We start from the raw sequence: 24078 nt of genomic DNA, 5'->3' as shown, positions 1-24078 counted from the left end.
GACCTAACGTTAGACATGCTAGCTACTGCTAGTTAGCCAGCTGAAACTACCCTACTTAAAACAACACTAACGAGACGCTTACATACGTTTGAACAACACAGTGTACAAAACAAACATTTTTCATAGATATCATATTCTAATTAAATTAATACTTACAATCACAAAAACAATGTTCTTGGCGATAGTCACTGTGCTGCCGCCGCAGATGCTGCTCGTGTCTGACAGCTGAATCATCCGTGTAACAGTTGTTCTAAATAAGCTACTTTACATCTGATTGGTTAATAATAATCCTTTGTCAGTATCTTGCCACGCTATTGGCTCGACTGATATAGTAGGCAACCGCGTTTGCCTGCATATTTATGGTCGTGCATTATGATTTCGGGGGAAAATGTACAATAAATGGGAGTGGCAACACTTTTCATATCGTTGAGAATAAAACGACCGACCGTAGGAATCCGGATGAACAAATGTAATTTCAATAAAGAGTTAAATAGAATAATCAAACTGTGATGAGCTTCAGCGTGTGTGTGTGTGTGGAAGGAAGAAGGTAGGATCGGCGTGACTGAGACTTGCACTTTATTAACTCAGAATAATGAAAATAAATAAAAGTTGCGCCACATGCGCCTTCACCGTAGACTCAGGTACAGCAACGTTCATAGAACACTCTTCCCGCTGTATCAGCTGTCAGTTCACTCAGACGAACACTCTTCCCGCTGTATCAGCTCTCAGTTCGCTGTATTTCTCCAGCTCTGTCACTGTTTCGCGTGCGAGTCCCAAGTCCTTCTCTCTCACCCACTCTCTCATTCTCAGCGGCTTATATGCGGTCTCTCCACGCCAATCACTGCAATCAGACACAGGTGTTCATCATCTGCACTTGACCTACTTACTCACCGCACAGCTCGCTGATTCTTCTCTCTCTACAGACTTCGCAAAACCACGTCCCCCTCGCCACATACCCCCACTGCCCTACTCAGGCCAGGGAGCCATCCGGCCTGCAGCCTCCCCCCCTCCTCCTGGAGAGGGCGTCGGCCACAGCCATCTGTGCACCCGGCCTGTGGACCACCTGGAACTTAAAAGGCTGTAAAGCTAGATACCAACAGGTGATCCGTGCGTTGGTATCCTTCATGCGGTGGAGCCATTGCAGGGGAGCGTGGTCCGAACAGAGGGTGAACTCCCGCCCCAGGAGGTAGTAGCGGAGGGTGAGAACAGCCCACCTGATGGCTTAACATTCTTTTTCAATGGTGCTGTACATCGTCTCTCTCTCTTAGAGAGCTTCAAACTGATGTACAGCACCGGCTGTTCTTCACCCTCCACCTCCTGGGACAGGACCGCGCCCAGCCCCCTGTCCGACGCATCCGTCTGTAGGCTAAAAGGGAGAGAGAAGTCAGGAGCATGTAAAAGCGGCCCGCCACACAGAGCAGCCTTTATTTGGGTGAAAGCCTGCTGACACTGCTCCGTCCACTGGACCGTATCTGGTGCTTACTTTTTAGTTAGATCAGTCAGCGGGCTAGCGAGGTCCGAATAATTAGGTACAAACCTTCTGTAATATCCCGCTAGCCCCAGGAGCTGTCTAACCTCCTTTTTGGTCTTGGGTCTCGGACAGGTCGCAACCGCTGCTGTCTTATCAATTTGGGGATGCACCTGTCCGTGACCCAAATGGAAGCTTCCAGACGCCAATCGCACATTTTTTCGGGTTGGCCGTGATCCCAGGCCTTCTCAGCATCTTCAGGACAGCGCACAAATGCTGCATATGACGCTGTCAGTCGTTACTATAGATGAAAATATCATCCAAGTAGGCAGCTGCATATGCAGCATGCGGCCGGAGAATTCTGTCCATCAGACGCTGAAAAGTCGCTGGAGCCCCGAACAAGCCGAAAGGAAGGGTGACAAATTGGTGTAATCCAAACGGCGTTGTGAAAGCTGTCTTTTCTTTGGACATGGGAGACAAGGGGATCTGCCAATATCCCTTTGTTTAGTCCAGTGTCGAATAAAAGCGAGCAGTACCCAGCCGATCAAGCAATTCGTCAACCCTCGGCATTGGATAAGCATCAAATTTAGACACCGCGTTCACCTTTCTATAGGTGCTCGCCCCAGTCACGACTTCTTTTGTGTTCAGGTAAAGGATACGGGCGGCAGCGCACAATCACACCCGGTTCTGTCTCAACGTGGTGCTGAATGGGGTTCGTTCGACCAGGCAGGGGCGAGAACACATCAGCAAATTCAGCCTTCAAGTTTTTAAAGTCAGTGAGCTGGGAGGGTGAGAGGTGGTCTCCACCAAGTGCCAGAGCGAGAGATTGTAGTTTTATATTCGCTTCTGGTCCGAGATCCTCCTCTCCGCTCACCAACGTCGCCAGCATCACTGACTCTGCCTCAACCCACTTTTTGAGGAGGTTGAGGTGATAAATTTGATGTGCCCCGTCCCTATATGTTTCGAATTACCTCATAGTTGAGATCACCAACTCGCCGTGTGACCTCAAAGGGTCCTTGCCATTTCGCGAATAATTTAGAGCTGGAAGTAGGGAGTAATAAAAGCACTTTATCTCCCGGTCCAAATTGATGAAGTCTAGCCCCCCGTTGTACAGCCAGCTCTGTCTGTCCTGGGCCTGTAACAAATTCTCCATTGATAGCCGCTCCAAAGTGTGGAGTTTTGTTCTCAGGTCCAAGACATACTGAATTTCGTTCTTACTAGCGGACGGTCTGTCATCCCAAGTTTCTCTAAGAACGTCTAACGCCCATAGAGAAGCTCAAAGGGGGAAAACCCCGTGGAGGCTTGGGGGACCTCACGTACGGCGAACAAGAGGGGTTCTAGCCATTTATCCCAATTTTTGGCGTGTTCGTGAACGAACTTTCCGAATCATGGATTTCAACGTGCGATTAAAGCGCTCCACTAATCCGTCTGTCTGTGAGTGGTAGACACTAGTGCGAATCGATTTAATGCCCAACAATTCGTAAAGTTCGCGAATAGTTTGTGACCAAACGCCGTGCCTTGATCGGTGAGAATCTCTTTAGGGATTCCCACCCGGGAGATTAATGAAAACAGCGCACTCGCAATGTCTTGGCAGAAATATTGCGAAGCGGGACTGCTTCAGGGTACCGCGTTGTGTAATCCACCAGGACTAGCGGAAAGCGGTGCCCACGTGCTGACCGTTCTAATGGCCCGATGAGGTCCATACCAATTCGTTCGAAGGGGACCTGCATTATCGAATGGTGCTTTTGGATTGGCCAGTGGATTCACCAACTGACATTCACGACAAGACACGCACCACTTGTGCACATTCTCGTGAATGCCCGGCCAGAAGAACCTGGCCGTCGATAGAGCGGACCTGGTCTAAAGCATGTTTTAATGTCTCGTCCTGGGACTGCTCCAGGGGAAAATCATCGTGCTCTGTGAGGATGGTTCTCTCCAGAGCACTCCGTTCCCCTGCAGCAGTACCCAGAGGTCCCGCCTCAGCGTCTCCCACCTGATCAACCACTGTCTTTCTCTTATTTTTCTTTTCCCAAGTGGCATCCGCACACAAAGACCTCAATAGTTTACTAAAAGCAGGCCAATTTGTTCCCAGAATTAGCGGATCCCGGAGGTGCAGGTTAACTGCCACCTCCACACTATGCTTTTGTCCCCTAAATTGAATTACCACATGCATTATAAGATAACTCACCACCACCCCATGCACACACCATACCTTAACCATGCGGCTGTTATCCAATGCCCCAGGTTGAATCAGGCTTTGATGAATGGAGGTTTGGTTACAGCCTGAATCCACCAAGGCCTGATACGTACCCCTGGGAACGCCACCATGTAATCTCCCGCCAGTTGGATGGCCTGGTCCAGCGACGTCGGGCGGTGGCACTGGACCCACCACGCGGTCTTCTTGGGCAGCCTGGAGATGAACTGTTCCAGTACCACCTTGTTGACGATGTCCTCGACGTCGCCTCCGCCGGCCATCAGCCATCTGCGGCAGGAGCCCCGGAGCTGCTGCGACATGATGAAGGGTCGTGAACCGCCGCCGGTGTTGTTCAGGGGTCCGGCCGACCCGCTGAAGAATGGCGCGCCTCAGGTCTTCATAAACCAGGAGATTCTTTGCGAGCGATTGGATGAGTTCCGCAAAAGGCGTTCCTGGCGGGCCTGCATGGCGGCAGCAGTCTTCTTCCTTCCTGGGTTTCGGCACCAGTTATTGTCTCCCAAAAGAAAGAATCGACTCTGAACCGCCTTTACGATTCGTTTGTGTTTCGAATCCTACTGCTTTACGGTTCTACTTCACTAGAAGATACATTTGCATATAATGCCCGTCTATGTTGTACATTGTCCGCATGCGAACAACTTGACCAGCCCACAACAAGTCATTTTACTGATGACTGCTTCTCAAATCTCAACGCGGGAATCACAAAACGCTTGCTCTAGAAAGATGGGTCAGTACCCAGTTTATTTGGACCAACTTGCTCCTCAGAATCACAAACTGTAAGTATGACTGATTATTGATGTATATATTTTCTACTGGGTGTTCAAAATACTTAGTATTTTGTTTTATATTGTGTAGGTCTCCTGCTAGTTTAGTTAATATATATATACATCAATAATTAGTAAAAATTAGTAAAATTAGTAAAAAGTCAGTTGAATTAGCCACATTATCGCTGTCTTACTGAAATACTTCTGCTAATCAGCTGTGGGCCACTATTACCTAAAACTGTGTCAATCTGATTGATAAATCTGAACACGGTGTTTACATGAACAATAAATAAAAGTAAACAATAAAAGTAATCGGGTTGATGTGGGCGTTTATATGTCATAAGCTTCAAATCGGAATTGATTTTTGACATGCGCACACTGCACGAATATACTGACACTGTTCGTACATAACTATTCTCCTCTATTGGTTCTTTATTTGTTTTAAACAGCAGACTTAATATGTATCCGTCTCTTGTCATTATTTGGATACAATGAGCATAGGCTATGAACCGTTTTGCCATGCTGCTTATATTTATCACGCAGTAAAAATGCCCAAAACCAGTCGTCTGTGGATGAGTCTGAAACAAGGACTGGTGGGACGTTGTCCTGCTTCACTTCACAGACGCGGAGTGAAATGAGAATTTTAAAATAACGGGACAATCATTTAGATGACACTTTATTCAACTGAAAGAACAGCTTGTTCCGTTCGTTGCGTCATTACGCTAACGTCGTTGCACATGCGCAATCCTTTCATTTTCGGTTTTCAATCCGATCAAGTGTTTACATGTTCTCTCGATCGGATTACAAAAGGAATAAACCCCTCCCTTTCAATCCGATCGAAATTCCAATCGGATCGAGCTCAATCAGATCGATTAAGGTGTTTACATGAAAGTTTTTTAGTCCGATTGAGCCGTCAATCCGATTATAAGGTAATGTAAACGCAGCTAGTGTTTATATCCGTATTATAAACTTTTTTCCCAGTACTTCTGTGATAATTAGAATTAATGTAACAGAAGAAATGATCCTGAATGGTTAAAAAGACTGTTTGTGAAGCTGTTTCATATCTATGACAACTGCTCTCTCTGGCTCAGTGGCAGCGCCAACACAGATCTGAATGTTTGTGTGATTGTACTTGTCAAAGGATAAATAGACACTGCCGAATTGCTGTCATTTACGAGTAAGATCGCGTGGATGTTTGAATAGAGATATTTTAATGAATAATTGTGCAGTTTTATTGAACTATGTTTTTGTGCTGAATTCGTATCGCTTTCGTTGCCTATTGGGAGAATAATGGATAGAAATTTCCTTTCATTTCCCTAAAAAAATTCAACCAATTTAAACTTGAACGCCATCCCCTCTTGAAATTTACATCCTGGATGTGAGCATGGGGAAGCTAGCTCACTGAAAACTAGCTAGATCGTAGAATGAACATGACAGAAGTGGACGTTTGGGTTTTTACTTAAAGACCTAAGACTCCTGTTTATATATTATCCTGTTAATATATATTATATCTCCTGTTAACTATTATATTATAAAGTCGCATAGGAACACAAGTTTGTTCGTTCTACAGTATCCGTGCGCCAAAATGATAGTGTAGTGGATAACACTTAACAATAAGGTTCATTAGTTAACATTAGTTAATGTATTAACTAGCAATGAGTTAGTTTGTTACAGTATTTATTAATCTTTTTTAATGTTAGTTAATAAAAGCTGTTCATTGTTTGTTCATGTTAGTTCACAGTGCATTAACTGTTAACAAATACAACCTTTGATTTTAATAATTTATTAGTAAATGTTGACATTAATATTAACTAAGATTAATAAATGCTGTAGAAGTATTGTTCATTCTTAGTTCATGTTAACTACACTAATGATCCTTATTGTAATGTGTTACCGTGTAGTGTGACAAAATAATAGGAAATCTGAACGCAATTGGTCATGCATTTGAAACGCATGATAATACCAGGTGAAAATGGGCAATGCATCTTAGCTGAGCACTTGTGATGGGATCACAAACAACGCATCTTAAAACCAGGTGGAAACAGGCATATCTCCTGCACGCTCATCAAGGAGCCATTATCAAGAGACACACAGAGCTTAAGGGAGAGATGGGATTTCTGAGAATGACCATTTCTATTAATTTTACACGAAATTATGCAATCTGAGGGATCAGGGCAATAGATGGAGCTCACGGACAGAAAACAGGAGTTATGAGTTATTCAGTATGACTTAACCGGAGCGTAATATGACATTTGCGGATGCAGAAGTCTGGTATCAACAAAGAAGAGGCAGAAAACATGAAACCAAATAAATACACAATTATCATAATGGGGTGAATTCAGGTTGATTGAGAAACTTTTTCCCTGTCTTCTTAATGGCAAAAAGTGTCTCAATCAACCTGAATTGACCCTATATGCTTTGTCTATAGGTTTAAGTTCTTCAAGCACTCTGTGGTATTTTCCATGATCCTATGTGAATGTGTTATGACAATGCATAACATAAGTAGCCTTTATCACATATAAATGTATATTTCTGCCTCATAAGGTGATCAGAATCCACTTTTTCACACACTCGCTGGTGTTTTGAGCTGAGAATTATTTTAAACGTCTAGGTTATCTTGATATGAAAGCATGGGATATGAGCAGCAGTGTTGACCCTCTCCTGACTGATAAACTCAAGCCTCAGTTGGCCCGCTTTGGACCCAGGTATTCGGCAGGCCAAAAAAACCCTGGCCGTTTGCCTCGAGGAAGCCCGATCAAGCCCCGGAAGTAACATTGAAAATGCGATTGGCACTGGCATGCACTGGCACGTTCCCTTTTAGCCCAACAGTGGAAACACGGCTATGGTGGTACAGTGGGTAGCACTTTTCCCTCAGAGCAGGAAGGTGTCCAGTTCGAGTCCCAGCTGATCCAGGAGGCGTGGAGTTTGCATGTTCTCCTCATGTCTGTGGGGGTTTCCTCCAGGTGCTCCAGTTTCCCCCACAATATAAAAACATACAGCAGCATAGGTGAATTGGAGACTAAATTATCTGTAGTTATGAATGTATGTGTCTGTGTGTGACTGGGCGTGTGTCCAGGGACGCCTTCGTGTCGAGGCTGTGTTTCACCTCCTGGCCCTGCCAGGACTTGAAACTGGCACCTTTCTGGTGTTAAACAAAAGTGCTACCCACAGAGCCACCATGGTGCCTAAAATATTGTAACTGTTGTTGTTGTTTGATTTTTGCAAACAACCTATTTCATTATATGACAGATACCATGCTTATCAGTAATTAAACAAGTGTTTGAAGAATGGATGGATAAATACACTATTTTAATGTGTCATTGTTACAAGTTAGGGTTAGACACAAAGGGTCAATAATAATTGTGAATAGAAGTGCTGAATAATAATAATTAACCATGTATGTCTATATGGTTAGGGTTTGTTTTACTTAGTTGCTTATTATGCCTACTTTACTTTTATTACTATAGTGTGGGTTAGGGTCAGTACATGTAACATGAATAACAAACACTGTAAAAAAACAACAACAAAAAAAGGACTTTTTCTTACACCATTCTTTTTTCTTCTTTCTTTTAACCTAAAATATTGAGGTTAGGTTGACTGTCAATCCTCAGATGTTTGTGAATGTCAAGTAACTGGATGTTTCTGTTCTCTCCTACAGCAAACACCAAAGGAAACAAGCGCTCCAGGACCAGAACTGACTCCTATACGGCAGGACAGTCTGTTGGTGAGTCTTGACTTTAACCCATTCTAATTACAAATACCATAATAGGTTAAACTCCCCTATGAAATACCTTGACAAGCACAATTTTCAGTAAAACTTTATTTTGATGGTACCTTTTGAACATTTCAATTTATTCTAACCCTAACCCTACAAGTCTACTAACACTCTTATGAGATTTAGTAGACATGTAGGTGCAATGATACTTATAGTCAACAGAATGTGTTAAAGGAACCAAATTAAGTGAAACCCAGTTTTCTTTCATGCGTCTTATTTCCTTCTGAAATAGCAATTTAGAGCATATGGCATATGCCAGAGCTTTCCTGTATACAATGCTTGCATTCATAAACAACTCCCAAACTGTAAAGACTTAGTGACGTTATGATATGGCATCTAATGTAGGCTACTCATCCAGAATTTCCATCAAAACTAATGCATGTTCATTGTAATAGATTTAATTGTGTGGTATGTTTTTGTATGTTTCATGTAGAAGCCATGGAGGGTATTGACCTGGGAGAAACAACCCACAAAAAGCCAGGAACTACAGTGCCTGAGTCAATTCACTCCTTCAGTAAGTCCTTGAAGACTTAACTTCACTCCTTAAAGTTATGCTGCTTTCCAGTCCTCCTTGCTAGTTCCAATTTACAAACTCAGAAGTCATGATTACGATCTAAAGTGATTTTGGTTTGAATGGTGCGATGATCCTGGCATTGTTCTGTTAATTAGATTAGATTAGATTGTTTATTTAGCCACACGACAATGCCGGTGGAATTTGTTTTCGGTACAGTATGTTTAAGCACTACATCATGTGTAGGGGTCAACCGATTTTCGGTGCCAATATTAAGCATGTTTATGGTTATCGTATCGGCCATTTTCAAAACCGATTTGCCGATACAATAATTTAATTTTGAAATGCGCTATATTTGGCTCTGTCGGAACTCACCACTCTGTAGACTAGACCAATGTCCCCGCCCATCTAATTTGCTGGGAGTCATGAGTCCCGGCCAATCAACGCGGAAAGCTGAAGGCACTGAAAGTGCACTCTCACACCGAAAGCACTTGCTGACTGGAGCTGCTTCACTGATCACGCATCAGTTGTCTCTCAAAGTTTAAAATCATTTCAAAACCCTTTGTTATTCTTAATTTTGACATTAATTTACATTTTTATACCAGACATAGGCTATATATCGGTTCAAAATATACAGCATACTGTGATTGATTATGTAATGATGGATTCGATGATAGCAGAGTAGAACAGAACAAGGAGCTGATGTTTGATCCGGTATTTTTTAAGCTGCCTCAGGAAGTACTTTTGTTGAGCTTTTGCAATGATGTGTTTAGTGTTAGTTGTCCACTTCAGGTTATTGCTAATGTGTGTTCCTAGGAGTTTAAAGGAGTCAGTGATGGTGATTGGGTTGCCGTTTATTTGTATGGGTGTTTTGGGAAATAGCCTGCGTCTAAAGTCAATAATGAGTTCCTGGGTTTTGGCTGTGTTGAGCTGGAGGTCATTGTTCGAACACCAATTTACAGCTTGGTCCACCACCATGCGGTACTGGGTTTCATCTTTGTCAGAGATGAGGCCTACAATGGTTGTGTCGTCTGCATACTTTATTGTTTTCACTCAAGTGTCCATGGATGCAAAGTATGCTGTGTAAAAGGAGAAGAGCCAAGGAGAGAGAACACAGGCCTGAGGAGCTCCTGTACTGAGGGTGAGAGGGTGTGAGGTTATGTTATTAACCTTCACCCTCTGTGGTCTATTCCACAGGAAGCTCGTTATCCAGTGGCATATTGCTGGGTCAATGTTCATGTCCAAGAGTGTGGTAAAGAGTTTAAATGGGTTAATAGTGTTAAAGGGGTGGTAAAACACGATTTCACTTTTCTAACTTTAGCTAGTGTGTAATGTTGCTGTTTGAGCATAAACAACATCTGCAAAGTTATAGCGCTCAAAGTTCAAAGCAAAGGGAGATATTTGCTTTTAAAAAATTCAATTTCTAAGGACTACAGCAAATGACCGGTTTTGCAAACAACCCGACATTCATCCGGGTTTGCTGACGTCAGTAAATCCCATGATTTACGTAAACCCCTCCTCCGAGAATACTTAATAAGCGGGCGAGGCCATTTTATATTGCTGTTTTGGAGATGAGTTGTCACAATGCCGTCGAAACACTGCTGTTATTTTCAGCCCGGTTGCAGGTCCACTTTGTTCAGCCTTCCTAGGGATGAGGGAGTTAGGGATCAATGGTTAAAATTTATTTTTAACTCGGTCCCTCATAATTATGACCCAAATCTCGCTCTCTGTGCTGCACATGTTACGTAGGAAAGCTTTCACAATCTTCGCGAGCTCAATGCATGATACGCACAACGGCTTGTCCTGAAAGATGGAGCAGTTCCAACTTTAAAAACAGAAGCTTTTGTTTACGGGCCACAACCTGTAAGTATGATGTATTTTTCGTCTATTTGTTTTCCTGTAATAGTTCGTATTGTTGATTGTACGTTGTAGCAAGGAAGTAAACAAAAGACAACGCTGTTTGGCTCTGCTGGTTTGTTAAATGCTCATTCATACTGTAGTGGATTTTCCCTAAACCTAACTGCGTACCTGGAATCTAATTATTGAACACTATCCCTTTTGATCGATAGTAAGGTCTCTAGTGCTTTTAAATTGAACACTATCACTTGAGATTGGTAGTAAGGTCTCTAGTGCTCTTTCATCTGGGGCACCCAGTTAAATCGCCCATGCGTCTACTAATCGACGCTAAAATCCTATACATCAGCGAGTCTACAAATCGACTACAGCATCCGTTAAAAATCCTATACTCCAGCGAGTCTACTAATCGACTCCAGCGAGTCTACTAATCGACTACAGCCGAGTTTAATCCTATACTCCAGCGAGTCTACTAATCGACTACAGCCGAGTTTAATCCTATACTCCAGCGAGTCTACTAATCGACTACAGCCGAGTTTACATTGTATTAATTCTAACTTGTTTTCTAACTTACCCTAAACTAGCCTGCTGCGCAGCAGAAAATAACAGACAGGCTACAGTAAATGTCCTTTAAATGCTTTAATCACGGCCAGGAGAGTTCTCGAGCAGTTCTCAGAGAATCTCCCTAGAAGAAGCAAGGCCGGTGGATCTCAGACAAATCCCATTGAGAATCCCACCAGTCAACACGAATACAACAGTTTTTATAATATGACATGATACATTATCACATGCTTTAGTGCACGGTTAGTGTAAATTCAAAGTTTCTTTTACCAAAGTTATATTAAGTCAAAACTTTAGGAGGTTAGACATCCTCTGATGGCTACATCCTAGAGAAAAAGGAAGTAAGCTCAATTTAGATTTATTGTTAGAATCATGGAAATTTTAGTCATCTTCAGACATAGGACCAAAGGAAGTGTTAGAACTTATCACGAGATGTTAGTATAATTCATATCTTTGTGGTTAGTAACATAATTAATCTTTATCTTTTAAAAAATCCACCACAATACTTAACGTTATCTGACAAACACCTAACGTTACAAACGTTATCCGACAAACACCTATCGTTACAAACTTTTTTTTAACCCTCTGAGGTCTAAGGTGTTTTCTGGGTCCTGGAGGTGTTCTGACATGCTCTGACATTTGTGCTTATTTCTGTTACTTGTGACATTTTCATGGCTAAAGTCTTATTACATTGTATTCAGCACAAACTCTGCTACAGTAATATGTCAGCAGCATGTATGTAAATGTTTGGAGTTTTAAGATAATAATGTTTTGCGTGGTTTGTGAAAAAACAAAAAACAAATGTCACTGAAATAAGGTCATAAAATCCATAGTGATTATTTCTTCACAAGACTTTTGAAAATTGTATCACGTAGCCAAGAATATTTGCTCCAAAACTATGTGAAAATCATCCTGCATACTCATTTAGATAAGACAATATATGGATTTAAAATTTGTATGACTTGTTTTGTGTGAGAAAGCTTTATGCGAGGAGGCGTGATCTCTCATTAATATGAATGCATTTTACACCTGAGAAAGACAAAGGCCCTCCCCTAATGGCCCTATCAGGTGCTATCAGCCCCGATCATTATGAGGAGCCTTGCACAAAGAATGAGGACAAATTAAAAAAAGAATGGCTTTTAGATTGTCTGGATTTATTTACAACACAACATAATCCAAAGATACACAACAAAGGACAGAAAGCACATTAGTAAACACACTGATCTAAAGAAAAAGACTTAAACAGTCACACACATTTGTGCCATTCCTGAAACATAGTAGCCTACATACCTGTCATGTCCAAGGTGTTTGACTTTTCATTTGACCATGTTCATGTACAGAGACTCATGTGAATGTTGAAGTCAGCAGGACTCATCCAGTGGCATCTGGTCCCTTTCTAAAAAATAAATAAATAAACACCTGTAAACATATTGATATCAAGACCAACTATAGGGCTGCACGATTCTGGGAATACATTTTAGATTTTTCACTCACACACACACACACATATATAAATATATATACACATATATACAGGTCCTTCTCAAAAAATTAGCATATTGTGATAAAGTTCATTATTTTCCCTAATGTAATGATAAAAATTACACTTTCATATATTTTAGATTCATTGCACACCAACTGAAATATTTCAGGTCTTTTATTGTTTTAATACTGATGATTTTGGCATACAGGTCATGAAAACCCAAAATTCCTATCTCAAAAAATTAGCATATCATGAAAAGGGTCTCTAAACGAGCTATTAACCTAATCATCTGAATCAACTAATTAACTCTAAACACCTGCAAAAGATTCCTGAGGCTTTTAAAAACTCCCAGCCTGTTTCATTACTCAAAACCGCAATCATGGGTAAGACTGCCGACCTGACTGCTGTCCAGAAGGCCATCATTGACACTCTCAAGCAAGAGGGTAAGACACAGAAAGAAATTTCTGAACAAATAGGCTGTTCTCAGAGTGCTCTATCAAGGCACCTCAGTGGGAAGTCTGTGGGAGGGAAAAAGTGTGGCAAAAAACGCTGCACAACGAGAAGAGGTGACTGGACCCTGAGGAAGATTGTGGAGAAGGACCGATTCCAGACCTTGGTGGACCTGCGGAAGCAGTGGACTGAGCCTGGAGTAGAAACATCCAGAGCCACCGTGCACAGGCATGTGCAGGAAATGGGCTACAGGTGCCGCATTCCCCAGGTCAAGCCACTTTTGAACCAGAATCAGCGGCAGAAGCGCCTGACCTGGGCTACAGAGAAGCAGCACTGGACTGTGGCTCAGTGGTCCAAAGTACATTTTACGGATGAAAGCAAATTTTGCATGTCATTCGGAAATCAAGTTGCCAGAGTCTGGCGGAAGACTGGGGAGAAGGAAATGCCAAAATGCCTGAAGTCCAGTGTCAAGTACCCACAGTCAGTGATGGTCTGGGTTGCCATGTCAGCTGCTGGTGTTGGTCCACTGTGTTTTATCAAGGGCAGGGTCAATGCAGCTAGCTATCAGGAGATTTTGGAGCACTTCATGCTTCCATCTGCTGAAAAGCTTTATGAAGATGAAGATTTCATTTTTCAGCACGACCTGGCACCTGCTCACAGTGCCAAAACCACTGATAAATGGTTTACTGACCATGGTATTACTGTGCTCAATTGGCCTGCCATAGAGAATCTGTGGGATATTGTGAAGAGAAAGTTGAGAGACGCAAGACCCAACACTCTGGATGAGCTTAAGGCCGTTATTGAAGCATCCTGGGCCTCCATAACACCTCAGCAGTGCCACAGGCTGATTGCCTCCATGCCATGCCGCACTGAAGCAGTCATTTCTGCAAAAGGATTCCTGACCAAGTATTGAGTGCATAACTGAACATAATTATTTGAAGGTTGACTTTTTTTAAATTAAAAACACTTCTTTTATTGGTCGAATGAAATATGCTAATTTTTTTAGATAGGAATTTTGGGTTTTCATGAGCTGTATTCCAAAATCATCAGTATTAAAACAATAAAAGACCTGAAATATTTCAGTTTGTGTGCAATGAATCTAAAATATATGAAAGTTTAATTTTTATCATTACATTATGGAAAATAATGGACTCTATCACAATATGCTAATTTTTTGAGAAGGACCTGTATATATATATATATATATATATACTGTATATACACCCACTGCAGTTCAAAAGTTTGGGGTCGGTATGATTTTTAATGTTTTTAAAAGAAGTCACTTATGCTCACAAAGGCTGCATTTATTTGATTAAAAATACAAAACAAACCCAGTAATATTGTGAAATAATATTTCAATGTAAATCAGCTGTTTTCTATGTAAATATATAGTAAAGTGTAATTTATTCGTGTGATCAAAGCTGAATTTTCAGCATCATTACTCCAGTCTTCAGTGTCACATGATCCTTCAGAAATCAGTATAATATGATGATTTGATGCTCAAGAAACATTTTTCATTATCATCAATGTTGAAAATGAAAAAATACATTTTTATTTCAGGATTCCTTGATGAATAGAAAGTTCAAAAGAACAGCATTTATCTGAAAAATAATCTTTTGTAACATTAAACACTACCGTTCAAAACTTTGGGGTCAGTAAGAATTTTATTTTATTTTTTGGGGGAAATAAATAAAATGGATCAATACTTTTATTCATCAAGGAGGAATTAAATTGATCAAAAGTGACAGTAAAGACATTTATAATGTTACAAAAGATTCTATTTCAAATAAATGCTGTTGTTTTTAACTTTATGTTCATCAAAGAATTCAAAAAAAAAGGTACACAACTGTTTTCAACATTGATAATAATCATAAATGTTTCTTGAGCATCACATCATATTATACTGATTTCTGAAGGATCATGTGACACTGAAGACTGGAGTAATGATGCTGATAATTATAAAAATAATAACAATAGCCTAGATAGCAGGCAGCCTATAAATCGTTAAAAATGATCTCTTCAGTAACACTACACTTGACAAACATATATTGTTTATCATATGTTACTTCAAATATTTCTATTCGTTATGAAATGAGATGAGTTTGGCGTGAAGCCTAATGTTTGGCGTGTTTTGCTTTTCAAACACACATAGCGTGACTCAGACCCAAACTCAGCGCGTGCAGCGATTGAGCCGCTCCAAACTATGAAACATTATTGTTACATTATACATCTACGTTTGAGCAGATATCCACAAACAGTATTTAACATTAAACACAGGTCTAAACATTAAAATATTCACCATATTAGAATAAACACTCATACTAGCATACTTGTATCTCATTTCATAACATTTTAGGGTGGCACCAGTTTAGTAGCTACAATGTAAAGTTTATGCAACAATAAAACACTTACTAGTATGTCTCTTACCTTAGAAATTGTTCTCATAATCAAAACGTCTTCTTTTGAGGTAAATCCACAGCACAAACAGTCTTCCAAACTGATGAAAAGTAGAGTAATACTGGAGTCGCTGATTCTTTGTTTCGAGCTGATGATGGCGTTAACAGCTCTGCATTCCTTCACGTGGATCATTTGAATGAGAACAGCTCACGCTTGTGGGGGTGTGGTCAAATTTAAGTTAATGAGCTCGGGCTGGAGAAACTGTACATGTCGTTGCTTTCATACGGATTTCTTAAACCGAGAATATTTGTTTTTGATATGATTTACTTCATTTAAAAAAGGAGACTTCAAGCTTTGTAAAGACATTACTTTCATGTGTGGGTGGCAAGTATTGGCTGAGTTACAGATTATTTTCTGTCGCGTTTCAGAATGAACTTCACATTGAGAGAGAAGACAACATGCATCATGTTTTTTTTCTTTATTTTACGAAAAACACAACTTTTTGTTTTTATTATTAGTGTACACAAAAAAATAAGACATTGGTAACAGTTTTTAATGATGTATAACACTTGTCTGTATGACAAAAATCGACAAGGTCATTTGAATTTCTTTTGCACTGATAAGAAAAAAAGCGAGCGCGATAGCCGACCCCAGGGGTTAATCTCAACAGCGAACTTGGAATTAGTGTAAATTATTCTTTGATTAGAGCTTTTATGTTTATCTACATGTTTTTTTATCTACAGGCATGCTAAACATGGTTCTGTGTTTGATTTGGCAGCCGATGTTTTGTGTTCGTTTTGGGTTAATAGTTCTGTCGACAGATATTTGTCTACAATCGTTCTAAAAATACAAAAGTAACGGTGGCATACAGTCAGAAACGATCACTATAGATCCGCAGTCTTTACTCAAAAAAATCCCTTTGAGGACTGTAGTATAATTTGTTAGAACGATTATATGAAATTCTTGTTTATGAAGCTTATTTTTGTAATTCTATAATAATTAGTTCAATTAAATAACAGCTTATCTAAAAAGTAATGAGAGAACAACAAAAAACAAACCTTTCCTTCTTGAACAGGTTCTGCTCGATCATCTTCACTAACGTTTCCCCGGGTCCGGTTGGTTTTATTGACGCCATTGTTTATAATACACCAAAGCACAAAGTACCGGTAAACGCCCTGTGCGTGACGTTTCCGGAAATCGTGCACTAGACGGTTAGCGAATCACAACACACTGGGCCAGCTAACTAATCTGAGCCCATTGCGTAATTTTGAGGGACTGGCTTCATAGAACCAGGAACCCATCAGACCGTTTTTACACGGCAGTGTAGAATAAAGGTAAAATATATGAAAAGTATTGCAATTTTTAAAAAACTAAGCATGAACACGTTACAGTGCAAACCACAAACACAATCAAGCCTTCGAAAAAAATGCGTTTTACCTCCCTTTTAAAGATGAACTGAAAAAAATCGACGTTGAAAACGTGTTTATGACGATTAAAAGTAAATGACACTAAAAATTTTAATCAAAAATAGCAATATAGCTTTTTTTTTAAGCAACACAAAAAATGCGCTTGTTAGTATAAAAGAACGCTGGCAATTTCGATGACGTCACTGGCATGGTAGGACCCACGAAGGTATATAGGCAACAGCTGCAGGTCCTATATACACACGAAAATTAGTAATTTTAATGGCATGGGTTACGCATTTGAGCTGTGTGAGGGACAGGCCAGTAGTATCTGACTAGCATCACATGGAGGACGACCAGTTTCAGGCTCCACATGCAGTACAGGATCGTTTGGGGGGAAGTGTGGGCGCGGGCGCTGCCGGAGCATGGACACTGCACCGGAGTCGATCTGTTGCAGAGAGGGCAACCTGGAACATTTATTGATCGGCGAAAAATGCATCACCATGCACCGTTCATTTCGGATGCTGTGTGGTGAGAGAGACGTGTTGGAGGTGGCTATGCTATCTATAATGGATGTCCGAGCTGAGACGCTGGAGCGCCGCATAAGTAGCAGGTATGTAACAGTGTATTCTACGTGTTGGCGACTGGGCTAGGCTAGGCTAACTTATTATATCCTTTTCTCAGACTTTTTAGGTTAACAGCGTACCGGCAGTTCACTCTTTGGGCGAGGGGGTGTTTGGGAAGGAGGAATAGGATTCCGATCCCATCCTGTGCAGTGAACTATCAGGGATCTTTTTACTTCAGCCGAATATCAAGGTTTCGAGTAACGTTATGCGTTGGACTTGTAACTTGGCTAAATAAAACCTTTGATGCAGACATTGTCAGACGCTTCATGTACTCACTGACGAAAGTATATCTCTAAATAGTCTGTCGCTAAAAAATGCTCACTACAGACTCGAAATCCAGGGGCTGTCGGAGGGCTAGACAGTTTTAAGGCAGCTAGCCATGACTTGAGGGCTGGTTTCCTTGTCAAAGGTAGCCTGTGAAAATGTATCGTAACCCCAGCTGCCTTAGCCCTATACAATTCATTACTACAGCCAGGGGCAATACAGTATGAACCCCCCCTAGACCTGTTGGTTTCTGTTTCCTCAGCCATGTCAGCTAGCCTCAGACTATTTACATGCTACGGCTGCTCTGCTGGTATTGGTTGGCAACGGAGTAGCTTACCATGCCAGTGACGTAACCGAATGTTGAAATCTAACATGGCGGCGCCCGTGTAGCAAAAACAACATTTTCAACGTACCATTTTATCCCTATTAACAAATTCTGCCATTTTAATAATTGTACCAATGCGAATAAATAAAATACATCTGTTATATCACCTTTTCTCAAATTTCAGTTCAGTTCATCTTTAAAGGCGGAACTAAATTATTTCCATTACACGAGAGTAGATGGATAAAACTTCATGCTGATTTGTACTCGACTTTAGCCAAGATAAGCACCAACTAAGACGTAGCTTTACAGTAACCTATGCTTCTCCATCCATTTACGACTCTTTCCATCTGGTAATGTGAATCTCCTTCTGTCTGGTGTTAATGGCTGCAGTGTATTTGTTTGTTTGTTTGTTTTAACTTTATTGTCTGTTAAGATTTACTGGACAGAAATTCATGGCACGTCAGCACACACAACGGCTGCAACCACAGTGTGGTCCCCCCATGACAACCGTCTGGATTGAGCTGAGTACGGGACATCTCTAGGGTCTTCAAGTGGGCACCTTCCGTCCTCAGTGTTTCGTTTACTTGCCCACGACACCTCAAGAGGGCCCGACAGTGACTCTGGCATCCCAGAGTCACCCCCCTCCGTCCCCCACTCAACTCAGCCCAGCTTACTGACCTTCCTCGTAGTTCACATGTGACCTACCCACAATCTCTCACAATCTCTCCGCAACCCGACCATACGCGCCAACCCGTTTGACTAAGGCTGTCGAGCCACACTGCGTCGTTAAAGCAGGTCAGTGGCAACGGTTCCGTATGGCATACTACCGCAAAACACAATATCTGTCCAAACACCAATCCTCATTCATGCGAAATACACAGGATGTAATAACTGTAACTACTATGCAAACTATACAACTAAACCAACAGACTATTTGAGTTTTTCAAGAATTCTTCGAAACCGTAGCGTGGCGGCCTGTACACTGCCAGCCAGAATTTTTCCGTCTCAACCACAGCCAGTTGCTGCTCCTCTCTGCTGCTTCAGATAAGTTCTTTACTGTGCAACGCAACTCTTGGCCACTGAATCCGACGTCTCTAAGGAACCGGTTTGTAGAGTGTGCCACAAATCCTTGACAAGTCACTTCCACTGGATAAACCCGGACTCTACATCCTCGCTGTTCTGCTTCAGTGGCCAACTGAGCATACCGCAGTTTCCTCCTATCATATGCCATTGTCCTGGGTGAGAATTGGTTTTAACACATTTTCTTGGTGGTTGCTCGCCTGGGCGGAGGAATATTGTCTTCTGTGTGTAATGTTTTGCTAGAACAGGTGGCAACTTATTGGTCATGTTACGCTTGTCTTCCAATGCTAAAGCCAAACATCGTAGTACTTGGTCATGGCGCCAAGTAAACTGACCTTGGCTAAGAGCCACCTTACACCTAAAGTCTATGAACAGAATGCTTGTGTAGGTGTTTGGGGATTCCAGATGTTGCAAGGTATGGTGAAGTGTTATGCTGATTGCATCCTCAACGGACCGGTTGGCTTGGTAGGCGAATTGATATGAGTCCATCAGCAGGGAAGTGCAGGATTTCAGGTATGCCAGAATAATCCGTTCAAATGCTTTCACAGATGTTAGGGCAACTGGTCTGAAGTCATTGAGGCAGGTGATCTTTGAGGACTTTGGCACAGGAATAATGATGGAGCATTTAAGGCATTGTGGGACTGTACATTGGCTTAATTGAGCTGCACAATGGCTCAGCAAAGCAGGACTGATCCCATCCTGCCCTGCTGCTTTCCTGATCTTAAGCCTCTGAAATGTAGTTCTCACCTCATCCTCCTGGATGCAGAAGGGTAGTGTTGGAATGGGGTTGGGGGGATGACGTGAGGTAGGTTTTTCAAATCTTGCATAAAAGTTATTTAATATGTCTGGGAGCCTTGGATCATTGTTAAGAGGGGAGATGGGGTGTTTTTTTTTTTTTGTAGTTTGTCATGTCCTTAAGATTTTTCCATATTGATCTTGAGCTGCTTGATGAGAATTGTTGTTCCAGTTTTGTTGCATAACTATGCTTTGCTCTCCTTATAGCAGCTCGTAGTTTATATTTGGCTGTTCTGTATTGACTCTTGTCTCCATTTTTGTATGCCCAGTTCTTTTCTTTGCGTAAGAGATGTAAGTCTATGGAGAACCATGGTTTTTTATTGCCATAGAATGTCACTGTTTTGGTGGGGATGCACATTTCCTCGCAGAACTTGACGTATGACGTCACAGTATCAGTGAGTTCGTCGAGGGAGTCACAAGCTGCACTGAATATGTCCCAATTAGTGCATTTGAAACACCCTTGGAGCGTTTCAATGCATCTATGGACCAGGACCTGACAGATTTAGATGTTTTCTTAATGGATTTAAGCTTTTGTCTGTACTTTGGAATGAGGAGTAACACAGCATGGTCAGACCTCCCCAGTGGAGCCCTCGGGAATGCCAGGTAATCATCCGAAACTGAGATGTAGCAGTGACCCAGTGTTTTACTTTCTCTGCTATGGCAGATGACAGGTTTGTGTGGTTGAAATCACCTAACAGGATGACAGACCTATCAGGGTTGGAGTTTTCAACAGAAGAGATGTGTTGGGAGAGACTGCTAATGGCTGTGTTAGCGTTAACTTGTGGTGGAACGTAAACGCCGATTAGTATAAGTGAAGCGAACTCTCTCGGGGGGTAATATGGTCTGCATTTCAAACTGATGAATTCAAGATCGGGAGAGCAGTGACGATGAAGGATTGTTGAGTTGTTACACCAGGGCTGATTTACCATCTTCGGCTCTGAAGATGGTGAAGCCAAGGGGGGTTACCGCCTCATCAGGAACCAATTGATCCAGCCATTTCTCTGTAAAGCAGAAGGCCGAGCAGTCACTGTAATTAATGTCCGTATGTGTTAAAAGGAGAAGTTCATAGATTTAATTTTTAAAGGATCGCACGTTGGATAAGATCAGAGCCGGTAGTGGGGGCCGGTAGGGCCACCTCCTGAACCTGGAGACCACTCCAGTTCTCCGTCTTTTTGTGTTAGATGTATTTCCCCATGGTGGCGATCCAGTGTTGTTAACATCCAGTATATCCTCTGAAATGTTGACAAATAATTCCAAATCGTCAGGTGTAATCCTTCTGATATGTACAGTAACAGCTCCTCACAACTGTATGAACTGATGCATGATGTTTCCCTCACATATACCACAGACAAAAGTACAAAATATAATAGCAGAGCAGGTACAGGGGTAAGCCTTCTGGCAGCCATCTTGTTGACTGTAGGCCGTAATTATGTTCTATATTAAAACTTATTTTTTAACGAAATAAACGTAACTTGACTTGATCTGAGTCCCGAATTGCAGAGCCGGTGCAAACATCTACATCCATATGATCAGATGCTTTCTCAACAGCACTTTTCTCATTCGTGTGTTTGTTGGGTAATCGAAGTACAAATTTACATATTCATCTAAACCACTTCTAGCAGCATAGGAATGTTTGCAAACACTATACAGTTGGTCGGGTATTTCAAATCTGGGCCTTAAGAAAAACGGCGTGCAATGTATCTGGTTGTCATGACATGCTTCAGTATTTGTACACCCATTTAGGTAACACTTTATAATAACTTTCAAGAATAAATCATTAACAAACATTATATAATTCTTAACAGATTATTAGTTAATATATATTCACATAGCTAGAAATATGAGATAATGTGCTAGTTAATGTTAATTAATGAATTTATTAAACATTAAATATTGATTAATAGATCATTATTTAATGTAAATTGAAATGCTTACAAATGTCATTAAACTTTCAATTCATATGATCATGCACTTTTTTAAAAATCTACAATGTGATTACTATTTACAATGATTAACCCTCATCCTTCCCTCGAGGCATTTTGACCCGGAATCTTTTTTTAAATTTTTTTTTTTAATTCATCGGAGGGGTCCAAGACCCCAGGACTTTTGTCGCACTTGAACCACGAATACACACAACAAAAAATTAATGGATTCAAGGATTTTTGTGGTAGAAAATTCGAAAAGTAGCAAATCATTCCCTGGCGGGTCAATTTGACCCACATAGGAATGAATGTGTAACGGGTGTCTAAAGAATTTAACAATTAATTGAATTGCTGTTGGTGCAGATAGATTTAGCAGAAGATTTTTTAAGTTCGTAAAGGAGGTAGCGGGTTGTGGTGAGAAACAACAGACAACACAAGTTCGATATGAACTGGTATACAATTTGGTTTCCAATGAAAATAAACAGAATCAGAAAAGGTAATTACAATGTCAGTCAATAATACACAGTTCAAACATGAAAATTCCCCTAGAGTGCACTCTTCATTTACCCCAAAACATACACAGATACTGTAATTGCAATGACAAAAGAAAAGAAAAGAAAATGAATAAAATAATGAATAATGGAGTGGTGTCTTTTTTCACTTTTTTTCTTAAACACTCTTCTCTCAAAATATCACAAATGTCAATCGTTTGATTGAACAAGAACCTCAATATCAATCAAATTTACCAATCAATCTTAGCTATGGATAACCATACACCATCACGAGTTAATATCGTGTTATTTCGACATAAATATCTCTTTATTACGACATAATATCCTGTTACTTCGACATATCTCGTTATTTCAACGTAAATATCTCGTTATTTCGACAAATATCTCGTTATTTCGACATAATAAGGGGACATTCTAATATGCATTAAAGGGGTCATACAATGCCATTTTCATACAAGTTAATTTGATTCTTTAGGGTCTAAATGAAAAGTTTGTAATATACTTTAATTAAAAATTTAAGTTAGTATTGTAAGAAAACACAAATTTTACCTGGTCAAAAACAGCTCTGTTTTCAGCACGCCATTTCAGTGCATATGCCTTTAAATGATAATGAGCTTCGCTCACTCCGCCCCTCTGTTCTGCGGGCGTTCATAACAGCGTTATGACCACACCGCACGTGGAGTGTTTCCTTGACAACAGTTGAGGGTATAGGGAAAAAAATGGCAGCGGGAGTCTCTGAGGAGGACACATCTGTGCAACCGTATCAGTTTGAACCGGAGTCGGAACAAGATGACGGCCCGAAGAAGTTCGACAATTAAGGCTCGAACATGACGTTTCTCCATGGTTGGTTATTATATTGTCACTTTGATCTATTTTTGTGTACTGGCAGGGTAGAGTAACTTAGTGAGATGTACGAACGCTATGTGTTTACTGATGTAAGTTATTCTCAGTTTGTAATAACACAATAACCATAACGCGTTGTTCATTATAAACGTGGGATTATGAATTATATTGAGAACGTCGTACATAGAAAACATGCCGTATGTACCCTGAGTGTAAACCTTAGCCGCATTCACCGTGAAGCGATTTGCAAAGATTAATATAAAGGTTAATAAAATTTTACACTTTTTCTGGAGGTTCAGCAGGGAGAAATGAATAGTTGGTAACGATTCTTTTTTCAGGAGCAGCTTCTTATCAAAATCAGCTTTATAAGTTACTTCCTTCGTTAATAAAGCAGTCTGGTGAGAAAAGATATGCGAATCGCGCAAACATGAAAGCATTGACGTTGCTCGTGGGGATTATATTCCCTTCGAAAACAAAACTCAGCCACTGTGTCTTCAGCGGTTTGGATTTAGGAACATCAAAATTACTGCTGTGTTCGTTATTACACCCAAGAACAGAACACCACAATCGCTTAGACGCCATTCTGCTCCAGCGTATCAACAATGACGGACTATGATGACTGACTGCTCGCTCAGGGCAGGGATCTGTTGAAACGCTGCTGTCAATCAACAATCGTGGGAGGGGCGTCCAATTTAGTGACGTCACAAAATCGAACGGCTCAATTTGAGGCAGGGGAAAACATATAATGAGATTAAAACAAAAACACTGGATAGATTTTTATCATTATATGATTTTAGTGTACAGGCACTGCCAACACACATTTCAGTACAATC

The 24078-nt window shown here is 41.0% G+C and overlaps 1 protein-coding gene and 1 long non-coding RNA gene across 2 annotated transcripts in view; both read left to right on the top strand.

The window, feature by feature from the left end:
• The window catches only part of mtor (mechanistic target of rapamycin kinase), a 234686-nt gene that overhangs the window by 205902 nt on the left and 4706 nt on the right, over positions 1–24078 (top strand). Inside the window, exons 54-55 of the mRNA XM_077224547.1 lie at positions 8103–8168; positions 8653–8733. Coding sequence (XP_077080662.1) covers positions 8103–8168; positions 8653–8733 — 147 coding nt within the window. The remainder of the gene's footprint in view (positions 1–8102; positions 8169–8652; positions 8734–24078) is intronic.
• LOC143733049 (uncharacterized) lies at positions 14285–22511 on the top strand. The gene is made up of 2 exons (XR_013201238.1): positions 14285–17491; positions 17563–22511. It is a non-coding gene; the product is annotated as an uncharacterized LOC143733049 (long non-coding RNA).

The sequence above is a fragment of the Siphateles boraxobius genome, unplaced genomic scaffold (assembly GCF_051911475.1).
Source record: "Siphateles boraxobius isolate OS27281-9 unplaced genomic scaffold, OSU_SipBor_1 9, whole genome shotgun sequence".
NCBI classification, from domain to species: Eukaryota; Metazoa; Chordata; class Actinopteri; order Cypriniformes; family Leuciscidae; genus Siphateles; species Siphateles boraxobius.
The sequence above is the reverse complement of the archived record's forward strand: the minus strand, read 5'-3'. Positions and strand labels throughout refer to the sequence as shown.